The sequence below is a fragment of the Macrobrachium nipponense genome, chromosome 22, assembly GCF_015104395.2.
Source record: "Macrobrachium nipponense isolate FS-2020 chromosome 22, ASM1510439v2, whole genome shotgun sequence".
Lineage (NCBI taxonomy): Eukaryota > Metazoa > Arthropoda > Malacostraca > Decapoda > Palaemonidae > Macrobrachium > Macrobrachium nipponense.
In genome coordinates this window covers 16,809,842-16,822,341 of record NC_087213.1, presented here as the reverse complement: position 1 = coordinate 16,822,341, position 12,500 = coordinate 16,809,842, and the positions used below count along the sequence as shown (strand labels likewise).

Sequence of the window (12,500 nt, the reverse complement as noted above, 5' to 3'; positions counted from 1 at the left end):
GATTCGAACCCTTTCCAATTAATGAATACCAGGATTCAAACCCATTCCGATTGATGAATACCAGGATTCGAACCCATGACGATTGGATACCAGGATTCGATTCCATGCCGATTGGATACCAGGATTCGATCCCATGCCGATTGGATACCAGAATTCGAACCCATTCCGATTGGATACCAGGGTTCGAACCCCTTCCGATTGGATACCAGGATTCGAACCCATTCCGATTGATGAATACCAGGATTCAAACCCATTCCAATTGAATACCAGGATTCGAACCCCTTCCGATTGGATACCAGGATTCGAACCCCTTCTGATTGGATACCAGGATTCGAACCCATTCCGATTGGATACCAGGATTCGAACCCCTTCCGATTGGATTCAGGATACGAACCCATTCCGATTGGATTTCAGGATTCGAACCCATTCCGATTGGATTCCAGGATTTGTACCCATTCCGGTTGAATGCCTAGTTCATTGTTACCCTACTGCATAACTTAAAAGTGGCGCATTGAATATACAGGGATAAAAGTCGCACCTGTAAAATAGCATTTTGCATTATATTCCTGCTTGAAATTCTTTCGTCCACAATGATTTATCATCGTTGATCTCCTTTATTTCCGTTCTGAAACCTGTCTGGTTTGCTGTTTGCTTACAAAGACTTGCCTACTATCGATCGGCTGTTAGTAAATGTTTCAATCTCCTTTGAATTCTAGTTATTGAAGTAGGTTCAGGTATTTCCCTTTAAATCTTAAAGGGTGGTTTATTCAGGTGTTTCTTGATTTTTTTTTTTGTGTGTGAATTAGATTGAGTTATTTCTCTTTAAATCTTAAAGGGTGTTTTTTTCAGTTATCTCTTGCTTTTTCTTATTGAAGTAGATTCAATTGTTTCCATTTAAATCTTAAAGGGTGGTATATTCAGTTATTTCTTGATTTTTCTTATTGATGTAGATTCAGTTATTTCTCTTTAAATCTTAAAGGGTGTTTTTTTCAGTTTTTTCCTGATTTTTCTTATTGAAGTAGATTCAGATATTTCCATTTAAATATTAAAAGTGTGTTTTATTTAGTTATTTCTTGATTTTTCTTATTGAAGTAGATTCAGTTATTTCTCTTTTAATCTTGAGGGGTGTTATTCACTATTTTCTTGATTTTTCTTATTGAAGTAGATTCAGTTATTTCTCTTTAAATCTTAAAGGGTGTTTTTCAGTTATTTCTTGATTTTTCTTATTGAAGTAGATTCAGTTATTCCCCTTTAAGTATTAAATGGTGGTTTTTTTTTAGTTTTCTTGCCAAATATGGCGTTTTCATGTTTGAGTTCGTATCACATTTACAGAACACGCCAGGAGATTTGAATCACCAATCCTATCACAGAAATGGAAAGGAATAAAATAAGAAAATAAGTGAAAACTTGCATATTCGTCATGGAGTCTTCCTGTATTAGTCATGGGGGTGGAGGGGGGGGGGGCATCCTGAATCCAGCGTACCCACATATCTTAATAGGAAAGGCATTACCGGATAATATCGACGTTTTTCTCACGTGGGGCTTCGCTGCTGGAATGCCATTTGGTTCTTATCACGGCCAAATAACCAGATGTAATCTACTTACGCAGTCGCGTGTTTCACTTTTGTGGGCTCTCAAACGAAATCAATATACCCTCGCCGATGGCGTCATCTGTTTCTTTTGCAAGTAATATTCATTTGTGATATCTACCTCATTGTAAAATCTTAGCCTGTCAGCTTGATTTGCTTTTGAGTTTTTAACTGAATAAGTCTTACAGGTTTGTGATACAGAGGAACTTATTTATTTTGTCTGTACATTTATTTTGTTTTTACAATTGAGGATTTCTTAACCTCTCGATTTGGATGTACTGTCATTACCAAGCGATAAAATGGATATCAAGGAATGGCGTACTATACAATTTCAGCCATTTACGCTTTTAAGACAGTTCCGAATGAACTGGACAGAAGACTTAGTCATCTTCCAGTTGAACTGCTTAGTATTTGCCTGTTTTTCCACGTGCTCTAAAACTTAAACTTGTTATCCTTGACGTGAGCTTCATGAATAGATTCCACGCGTCATTCATTTTAACATATTTTATGAATGAATGCGGTGGCGTCCCATTCCTTTTTAAATACAAAAAACTATAAACTACAAAAAAGAAAATACTTTTTTCAAAAAGATAGGAAATTGGTTAGAAAGCCGAGTTCAATTTACCTCCTCCAAATACTACAGGTAGCCGAGATCTTCGCTTACAGTGATTAAATTCTTATGTCACAGTTCATCGACTTGAAGCCGCGTGACTATCTAATGAAAGAACGTGTGGTGAAGGGAGAGAGAGAGAGAGAGAGAGAGAGAGAGAGAGAGAGAGAGAGGGGGTGGGGGGGGGGGGGGACTGATTAATCATTAAGTTAAGTGTAGTGCAAAAAATAACACCCCTAGATACCGGCTTAAACTTAAACTTTTAAGGTTGAGAAATATTCCCCGACGACTTTGGGAAAGTTGGAGCCAGGTTTGGGTGGTCCTGAATACGAGACGCTAAACAAGGTCACAGTTCTCTCTCTCTCTCTCTCTCTCTCTCTCTCTCTCTCTCCTCTCTCTCTCTCTCTCTCCGAGCCTGTAGGCAATAAGCATTTCAGTGTCGGCATTAGTTGAAAAGGCGGACCAAAGCGACTTGCTTGTGGGATTGAAAATTATATATATGAATTTAAATATATATATATATATATATACTATATATATATATATATATATATAATATATATATATATATATATATATAGTATATACATACATACATACATACATATATATATATATATATATATATGTATATACATACATACATACATATACATATATTATATATATATATAATGTGTGTATACATACATACATACATTCATACATATATATAGGTCTGGGTCCCCCAACTCTTTTGATGTCTTCAAAAGCCCAGCAGCCACTAACGCTGCATTATTCTTCCTGGGGTTATGTAAAGGATATGATCAAGCTATCGCTATTTCCCTTTCTTTCATCTTTCATCTGCACATAAAACTGCATTAATAGTTCCTGTGGCGTCATTCCTTTCCGTATCTTGTCATCTGAATCCTAATCTTCGTAAAGCTTAGTTGGAAGCATAAATTTCAGGTCAGTGGCCTATGTGGGCTTGTTCCATATGAACAGGGTTCATCTTTTGAATAATAATAATGATAATATAATAGTAATAATAGGGTCCGATTAGTGCTCAGAATGAAGGCGCACCTGAAGAAGGACAAAGCCCCACAGGCACCCCCACAAGAAGAAAGACGCCCCCAAGAAAGAGACAGTGGAGGAGGAGAGACAGAAGTAGAAGCACCTGCAGGAAGACAAGCCCCCACAGGAGAAAGAACACTCCCTACAGGAGAAAGACGCCCTGGAGAAAGGACCATAAGAATAGAAGCTTTCACTGTCAGGAGACAGCAGCCCCAGTGTCATTGCCGCTTGAACAGAGCTACCCTGGCCTTTCAGGTGAACCAGTCTGTCAGAGGACAGCATTCTGAATATTAAACCAACCTTTTTCATTGGTTCCACAAAACCAACCTTGTTTTCCATTGGCTCACAAACTCGGCCAATCAAGAGGCCAGCATTCTGAAATACTAAACCGACCTTATTTAGCATTGGTTCCCACAAAACTAACCTATTTCTCATTGGCTCACAAACTCAGCAAATCAAGAGGCCAGCATTCTGAAATACTAAACCGACCTTATTTAGCATTGGTTCCCACAAAACTAACCCTATTTCTCATTGGCTCACAAACTCAGCCAATCAAGAGGCCAGCATTCTGAGAAATAATAATAATCTTACTATAATGGGCGTTATTTCTGTCCGTCCGTCTGTCATTCAATCACGGCCAAACGGCTGGTCCGATGGGCGTGAAACTTGGCAGGGTTATAGTGGGGAACCATAGGATGGTTTATAATGGGGTTTCACCACCACTACGAATGGGGTGGGGGTAAGAAGGGATTCCCTGAAACGGAGCTTGTTCTGCCCGTGAAACGGGGCTGGTTATGCCCGTAGACTTAGTTGTTTTACGAATTCATCATACACAATTTCTATATACATTTGTTTGCTTGAATATAATAATAATAATAATAATAATAATAATAATAATAATAATAATAATAATAATAATAATAGTTCTCAAGTAGACAAAATCTTTCAGAGTTAGTAACACTGTCATACCACGACTCTTGCTGTAAACCAATTCAAATTTTACTAGATCAGTATCGATTTATTTCATTTCCAAATCATATTCACTCTGTTCATCGACGGATTCCATTTTTTCAGGCTTTGACTCGATGGTAACTAAAATGAACCTGTGCTGGATATATTTGCTTCAACCCCTTTGAACATACCCTGTCCTTATTTCTTCTGTTGTGCCTTGCATTATCCTAAACCCCATCTCCCATGAATTATAATGCTTTCTAGTAAGTAAGCTTTATAAGTCTTGTATTTTACGAATTTAGACAGCACTCCCTGCGTATTCTAAGTGTCAGGTATCTGTCCTTCCTCCAGTCTAAACATACTCTTCCATTACCATGAAAATGCCAGAATGTAAATGTGACCCTAATGTTATAGTAAATTCACTTAACAAGACTCTATCAATATTAACTACATCTGTTTCTTTCCTATATAATTTCGGTTAGCTCTATATATTTATCTGGAATACTATGAAATATATATATATATATACTTATATATATATATATATATATTATATATATATATATATATGTGTGTGTGTGTGTGTGTGTGTGTGTTTGTAGGTGTATTATATATGCATATATATAATATATATATATATATATATATATATATATAGATATATATAAATATATATATATATATATATATATATACGTAAATATATATGAATACGCAAAAAAGAACTTTACTGTTCCATTACAGTGTTAGAAACGTCACCTATACCATACAGTGTTAACTAGTCATGACAGCCGTCCTGAAATTCATAAATCATTTGTTGTCATAAGTTGAATTATATATCACACACGTTTCTTCCAAACGTTTTTCCATCCTCACTAACGTACGTTTCCTGCCTTGCCGTCAGAAGTCCCGGTACGACGATGGCGTGCCTCCTCCCGTCAGTGCCTCCCAGATGAGGGACATGACGACCTTAGACGGGGTACCACGGTCGACACTCAACCACGACGCTAAGGTAAGTGCGTTCGTAAGTTTGTGCTCACGTTAGGTTTTACGGAACCATCTAACTGCTCACGCTTCGATCTGTTTGATGGTCTTCAAAGGTAAGGAATGAACCTCTGCTCTCTCTTTCGTCACGTCTGAAAGGTAAGGTAAGGAAGGTGCTTCATTGTGTGCCGTTGAAGACTACCTCGAAGGACAATGGGTGACCTATAACTGAATTACATTTGACACAAACACACTATATATAATAAGTATGTATGTATGCGCATGTATGTATGTATATATATATATATATATTATTATATATATATATGTGTGTGTGTGTGTGTGTATATATATATATATATATATATATATATATATATATATATATATATATATGCAGAATATGCAAAAGAGGGTTTTACCGTACTACTATTTTAATATTTATATATATATATATAAATATTACATATATGTGTCTACACATATATGTAATATTTATATATATATATATATATATATATATATATATATATGTATATATATAGTATATGTGTGTGTGCGTGTGTGTACACATACCTACATACATGCATACGTACATAGACGTTTTAGAAGATCCCATTGTTGAGGTTTAGGAACGTTATAAGTAATTATGTTTTTCGCCATTTTTCCTATCCGTTTATTGCATCACCCATTTGTAGTGTAACTATAATAAGCCCTATATGAAACTATATCTAAAACCCAGATATTGAGACAGAAAATTCCGACAGAAGGTAGAGATTAAGGACAATAGGTGGCTAGCGTTCCCATCCTCAGGTAATGAGGGTTCCGTATCCTATGATCAGGTAATGAGGGTTTTATGTCTATTCTACTGGGGTCCCATTACTGTCATCTTTTCTGTGTTTATTTTTGGAGGTCCAGCTGTCGCCCCCACAGTTACCTCGTATATTTCTTTTATTCTATAATTGGCATTAATAACTAGATTACGTGTTATAATTTTTCTGCAGTACTATTTCGAACAATTTCCAGCCTAAACTTTTGAACCTAATAGTTCTCATAATTTGTGGAGGTACGCTTGTTTACTTAATAATAATTACAGGAGTACAAATGAAATCATGGAGGACATGTATAATTAAGATAGTTTGCGTTGAGTTAAGTTCCGTTTTCTGTGATGCATTCTCAGCCCAAAGAAAATGCAGTCGTTTCTCCTGTAAAGAAAACGTTGTTTCTTTGAGACGGCCGAATAAGAAAACGTTGCTTACTTGAGAAAGCCTCGAATATTTCAAGGGAAACAAAACATATTTTAAGGGACACAACTCGCTTTTATTTCATGTATTAAATGGTAATTTATTAGTATTGTTATATTTTGATTGAGATGACAGCAACGAAGGATTCAGTAACGGGAGTAACACAGCAGCATTCGTATTTAAATGTTAAATGCGACAGTAAATTTAAAAGCATAACTGTTGAGAAAGTACCTTTCTGTTGCCATAGGCCAAAATGTTTAGCGCATTTTCTTCCATCTTACTTTCCACCCTCGGCTAACAGTTTTTCATAATGCTACCGCGAGGTTTCCTTCTGCTACACCTTTCAAACCTTTAGACTGTCAACTCCCCTTTCAGCGCTGAATGACCTTGTATGGCCAACGCTTTTTCTACTTTTTTATTGCATCGCATCAAGCCGCGTTGTTCCTTTACCCATTCTGTAGAGCATTTTACGCCCTTTCTTTTGATGTATATGTATCGGGAATCCGGTCTCTCTATGTAATATTATTCATGTATTTTCATCTGTGAAGAAACACATTCACAGCGGGGCCCTGTCCCTTTTTGTTTATGTTTGTTCGTGTGTGTGTGACGGACACTACGTCTCCGTCTGCACCCGTCTATGTAAACCCAGTTTGTCTGTAATAAATTATCAGTACCCAGCTACCTGTCTTACTCTCTGGTCCTCACAACCTCGTAAGTCCCAGCGCTTGGCCGTTGGCCTAAATGATATCTTCCATTCCGCTACACATTCGCCCGGTATTTAATATTCATCACATGATTTAAAGCATCAAACGCTAAAGATATTGTGTTTTACAGTGGTTTTAGTTTTTTCCCCTTCTTTTTTTTAAGTCTTCAGAACGTTCCAAGATGTTTTGATGGAATGTCCCGTAGAGGTCTAAATATGTCTCATAAACGTTTCAAGATGTGGGATAAAATGGTGGAAAGGTTTCACAAACGTTTAAAGGTGTTGGGTACAAAGCTTGAAAGGCACATAAACGTTTCAAGATGGATAGAATAGTGGAGGTTCTCACAAACGTTTCAAGAAGTTAGGTAGTACAAGGGTAGAAAGTTTGATCGTTTCCAGCTATTGGATAGAATGTGGAAGGTATTACAAAAGTTTCAAGATGTTAGGTACAAAGATAGAAAGTCACATAAACGTCTCAGGATGATTGTCAATATGTTGGAAGGCTCTCGCAAACGTTTCAAGGTTTTGGGTACTAGGGAAGGATTGAAAGACACACGTTTCAAGATGGACAAAATTATGGAAGGTCTCACAAACGTTTCAAGATGCTAGGTAAAAAGGTAGAAAGTCCCATAAACGTTTCAAGATGTTAGATGACATGATGGAAGGTCTCACGAACGTTTCAAGATCTTAGGTAAAAAGGTAGAAAGTCACATTAACGTTTTAAGATGTTTGATGAAATGATGGAAGATCTCACAAACGTTTCAAGATCTTAGGTACAAAGACAGAAAGTCCCATAAACGTTTCAAGATAGACAAAGTTATGGAAAGTCTCACAAACGTTTCAGGATTTTAGGTTAAAGGGTAGAAAGTCCCATAAACGTTTCAAGATAGACAAAGTTATGGAAAGTCTCACAAACGTTTCAGGATTTTAGGTTAAAGGGTAGAAAGCCCCATAAACGTTTCAAGATCTTAGGTAAAAAGGTAGAAAGTCCCATAAACGTTTCAAGATGTTTGATGAAATGATAGAAGGCCTCACAAACGTTTCAAGATGTTTAAGGAAATGATGGAAGGTCCCACAAGCGTTTTAAGGTCTTAGGTAAAAAGGAAGAAATGAAATAGTTTATGGTGTGACAAACATTTCAAGGTGTTGAACGTTATGAAACGAGAGGAGCAGTGCGCCTTTATTACAATGGATTTACAGTTGTAACATCATTTTGAAGCCGATAGAACCTTCTGACCTAGACATTGACGCGACTATACGGCTCTTTCCTCGTGTTTTTAGGGCAAATTTAGATCAGTGGGTCTTTGGAAGCGTCTTTTCTTTTCAGCCATTTGAACTTCAACGGCCATGAGTCCGTGACGTTTTGGAGTTTGCAAGTAACTGCTTTTATTTGTCTGCTGTTTTTCGTCCGATGACTGTCTCATTTCAAAGGCAACGTTTGTGTATCAGTTCTGTTCTCTTGCAATTGTGGCGTGTGGCAACTACGGATAACTGTGTTATGTAAGAGGCGTAACAAAGAACCAATAAATTTACAAATATAAGAGATTAGACCACTAATGTTTCTGGATATATCAATGTGAAAGTAACGTCGAACGTGAACGTTCTACAGAACTTGATACGCCTTTTTATTAAATGTTTTCTGGTTATTATCTCGTATTCATAATATTCCCTACATCGACAGAGATATTGGTACCAGTGCCACACGGTTGCGTGTTAAGCTAAGGAAACTGAGCTGGGATTAAATAATCGAAAAATCGATCTTCAATGCTGTTATGGAGAGATGTTTGTTGACTTTCCACGTAGAGTAATGAAAGAGATGCCCGTAGTAGAGTAATATAACTGCACCTCGACCTCGTAAACTTAATACTTTATCGACTTTGACACAGCAAGCTATAGCGGTTCAAAGAATAATTAATTATAAAGAGTTGCAAGTTCACACGGCGTTCACTTGAATTGTACGCTTAAGGATATATGAAGCAGCTCTATTTTGGTTATGGTAATTCATGGGTTCCCAGTGATTCTATTCTACATTTTTTAATTATGGAGGCTAACAAATTCCCTTTAGATTTGATGTTCAGTTTTTTTTAAAGGTTTACAAAAATGTACGTCTGAAATCATAAAAAAATGTGTACGACACAAGATGCACTCGAAAAGACATTACTCTTATTGTTCATGTTTTGCTGGAGGCCGGAATTTTGCACTGCCTTTAATTTAAAGACTGTTGTCAAGTTTAGCTTGTTTTTTGTTTCCTTTGTGTAGGAATACGTACTTATTTCAGCAAATGTGTTTCTGATGTCGATAACGACATTAGCCTTAAGTTGAGTATATGTGTAAAATAATACCAAATACTCTAGTTAATTTTGGATGTTTTAGTGTTAGAGAGAGAGAGAGAGAGAGAGAGAGAGAGAGAGAGAGAGAGAGAGAAGAGAGATAGAGCGACCGGGGAGGGAAGAGAAGAGAGACAAAGAGACGTGAGAGAGTTAGAGTTACTAAAATAGTCAAAGGAATGAGAGAAATAATTAAATACAGAACCATGCAGATAAAGATAGCAACAGAAGTGTGAGAACCAAAAAGATAGAGAAGCTAGAGAATTGGTGCCGTAGAACTTATTAGAGAGAGAGAGAGAGAGAGAGAGAGAGAGAGAGAGAGAGAGAGAGAGAGAGAGAGATCGCCAAGCATATCTTTATGATCTCTATTGCTCGCCCATTCCTGGTACAAGTTTGAGTGATGAGGGCCATCAGCTGCCTGTCGTACTCTGAGTATCAATACTGTTGATCCTCCTCCTCCTCCTCCTCCTCCTCCTCCTCCTCCTCCTCCTCTTCTCCTTCTTTCTTCATTTCGGTTTCCTTTGGAGAAAATAGGATTGTTGTTAGTGTGATAGCAAACCTAGAAGGAAAAGCAGAGTGAAACATTGTAGGGGAAAGTCCAATAATAAAATACGTGTTAGCATGGAATATATAAAGAATATGTATTTGTCAGTGTGAAAGCCCTGCAATTTGTTTTATGTAGTCCGTAATGTTTTTTTTTTTAAATCTGCCTTTACCTTGGGTGAATTACCGAAGATGCTGTACACTTCATGCGTTATATTCGTATATATATATTATATATATATATATATATATATATATATATATATATATATATATATGTGTGTGTGTGTGTGTGTGTGTGTGTGCTGTGTGTGTGTGTGTGTGTGTGTGTGTGTTTTTACCATTTGTTATTTATCACATGAAGTTATCAGTAAGTATCTTTGTATTTTTATATAAGTTTGTTATTTACAATTCGAGATGCTTCAAATCATCTTGACATTTTAGTGATATATTTTTCAATATTAATAGCTGTCTGCTTACGGAATACCAGGCAATATTTTTATTCGATATTCCATAACTTCCGTGCACAAAGAAAGTAATTTTAAAGCCAGTCACTAACTGATTAGAGATATCTGTTAAAGGCGCCTGTTCATCATCGATGTCACTTTGATTGATTGATTAGTGAGAGTGAAAGGCCAATTTCAGGAAAGCAACAAAGGCTTGATCGACTTCGCGGAATCCAATTCGCCTTGTGTACGGTTCACGATTTCCTTCGTGTTTGTTCACCTCTCTACATCCAAAGTAGGGGTCGTATCCTTAGGAAAGACTAACAATCGATTCGTATACCCTAAAGATCGTTTGTTGGTTTTTTGAACTTCCATAAATAATTTGACACATGTTGCAGAAAGGATTGATATATAACGTCTGAATGGTTAGGCGTATAGCCTCTGAATTGTGTTATTTATTTTATTTATTTGTGTAATACTTTGCGCGAACATTTTATGTATTAATTTATTTATCTGTTTTATTAACTTGTTTATCTATTTAATACTTGTTTGCTGTGGTATTTAGACCTGAGAGGGTTCCGTAAGGCGTGTTAATTTGGAACTGCAAGGCATCTCTATGGTAACGTGATATCCAATGTAGGAAAGCGTGGTTCTGTAGATATTTTTTGTAGCTGATTTTTTTTTTACTATGAAAAAAGTGACCTCCAACGGTTCTGAAGTTGTCAAGGCGAACGTAATCAGCATAGCCAATATAAGTATGTTGTTGATGTTGTTGATAATGTTGAGAATTTTGATAAACATCAAACAGTGTGATGAATTTACCAACAGTTTGATGCATCTGATCCTTATTACCATCAGCGTAGTCTTATTGATGTATTGTTGGCTTGTATTTGCTGTGCTATCTTTTGAACAGCCGAAGTGGCAATTTTTAATGTTTATTTGTTGTTTTCGGATTGCGTTCTGTGTAATTCTGTTAATTAGGGGATTGTTTTCTATTGTCTATAACTATATCTTTGAGGATTTTCATGTCACGGAATTAGAAGTTTTTGTGTTGTGTTTTTTTATAGATTTATGGCACTGCTTGTGCATCACACAATGGCGTCATTTCTGATTTTTCTTGGAGTTGGGGGTTGTGGGCAAAGATTTAGAACTTATGGTATGGGTGAAGTGGAGAAAGAACGAGCCTTTTCAGGTGGGGGTAGGGGGAACGCTGTAAGCTCCCCCCCCCCCTTAGAAATTTTTTTTTGAAAATTTTTGCGCTTTTTGGAGCATTTTAAATCCATATAAGATTCCCCTTGGAGTTATTATTATTATTGTTATTATCATCATTTCAAAGGGAAGGGGGCAAACCAAGTCTGGGGCCATCAGTGCCCTGAGGGGGTCAAGTACCACCCCCGAAATGACGCCCCCTGATATCACAGCATTCCCACGTATGTTTTTCTTACTTGAAGTTTTTTTTTAATAAGAACTAATGGCAGCTAAATTTTACATGTTATATAATAGATATATATATATATAATATATATAGATATATATATATATATATATATATAATATAATATATATGCAGAAGCCAGGTACTATGTCGTACCTCTAAGTAAATGGGGATACAATCCACAATGAAGTAAATTCCTCTTGTAGTTTAAAATATTATTACTTGTATAGGATTAAAGCTTTCGGACCATCAACTGTGGTCTTGTTCACTTTAGTGAACAAGACCACAGTTGATGGTCGAAAGCTTTAATCCTATACAAGTAATATATATTTAAACTACAAGAGGAATTTACTTCATTGTGGATTGTATCCCCATATTATATATATTATATATATATATATAATATATAATATAATATATATATAATATATATATATATATGTGTGTGTGTGTGTGTGTGTGTGTGTGTAATATATATATATATATATATATATATATATAATATATATATATATATACTACATATATATAAATGTTTTCCTTACAAAAAACAAAAACCGCACATGAGAATTCTGATAAAGTAAAACTCTTGATGCAATTTCTCACTTAAAAAGT

At 36.1% G+C, this 12,500-nt stretch overlaps 1 protein-coding gene across 16 annotated transcripts in view; it reads left to right on the top strand.

The window, feature by feature from the left end:
- LOC135198512 (discs large homolog 1-like protein) overlaps positions 1-12,500 on the top strand; it is a 754,910-nt gene that overhangs the window by 161,158 nt on the left and 581,252 nt on the right. For 14 of the 16 annotated variants that reach the window (XM_064226164.1, XM_064226161.1, XM_064226163.1 and 11 more), the window contains exon 2: positions 5,108-5,215. In XM_064226164.1, the coding sequence (XP_064082234.1) occupies positions 5,108-5,215 (108 nt within the window). The remainder of the gene's footprint in view (positions 1-5,107; positions 5,216-12,500) is intronic. The other 2 variants (XM_064226154.1, XM_064226167.1) reach the window with 1 other exon arrangement.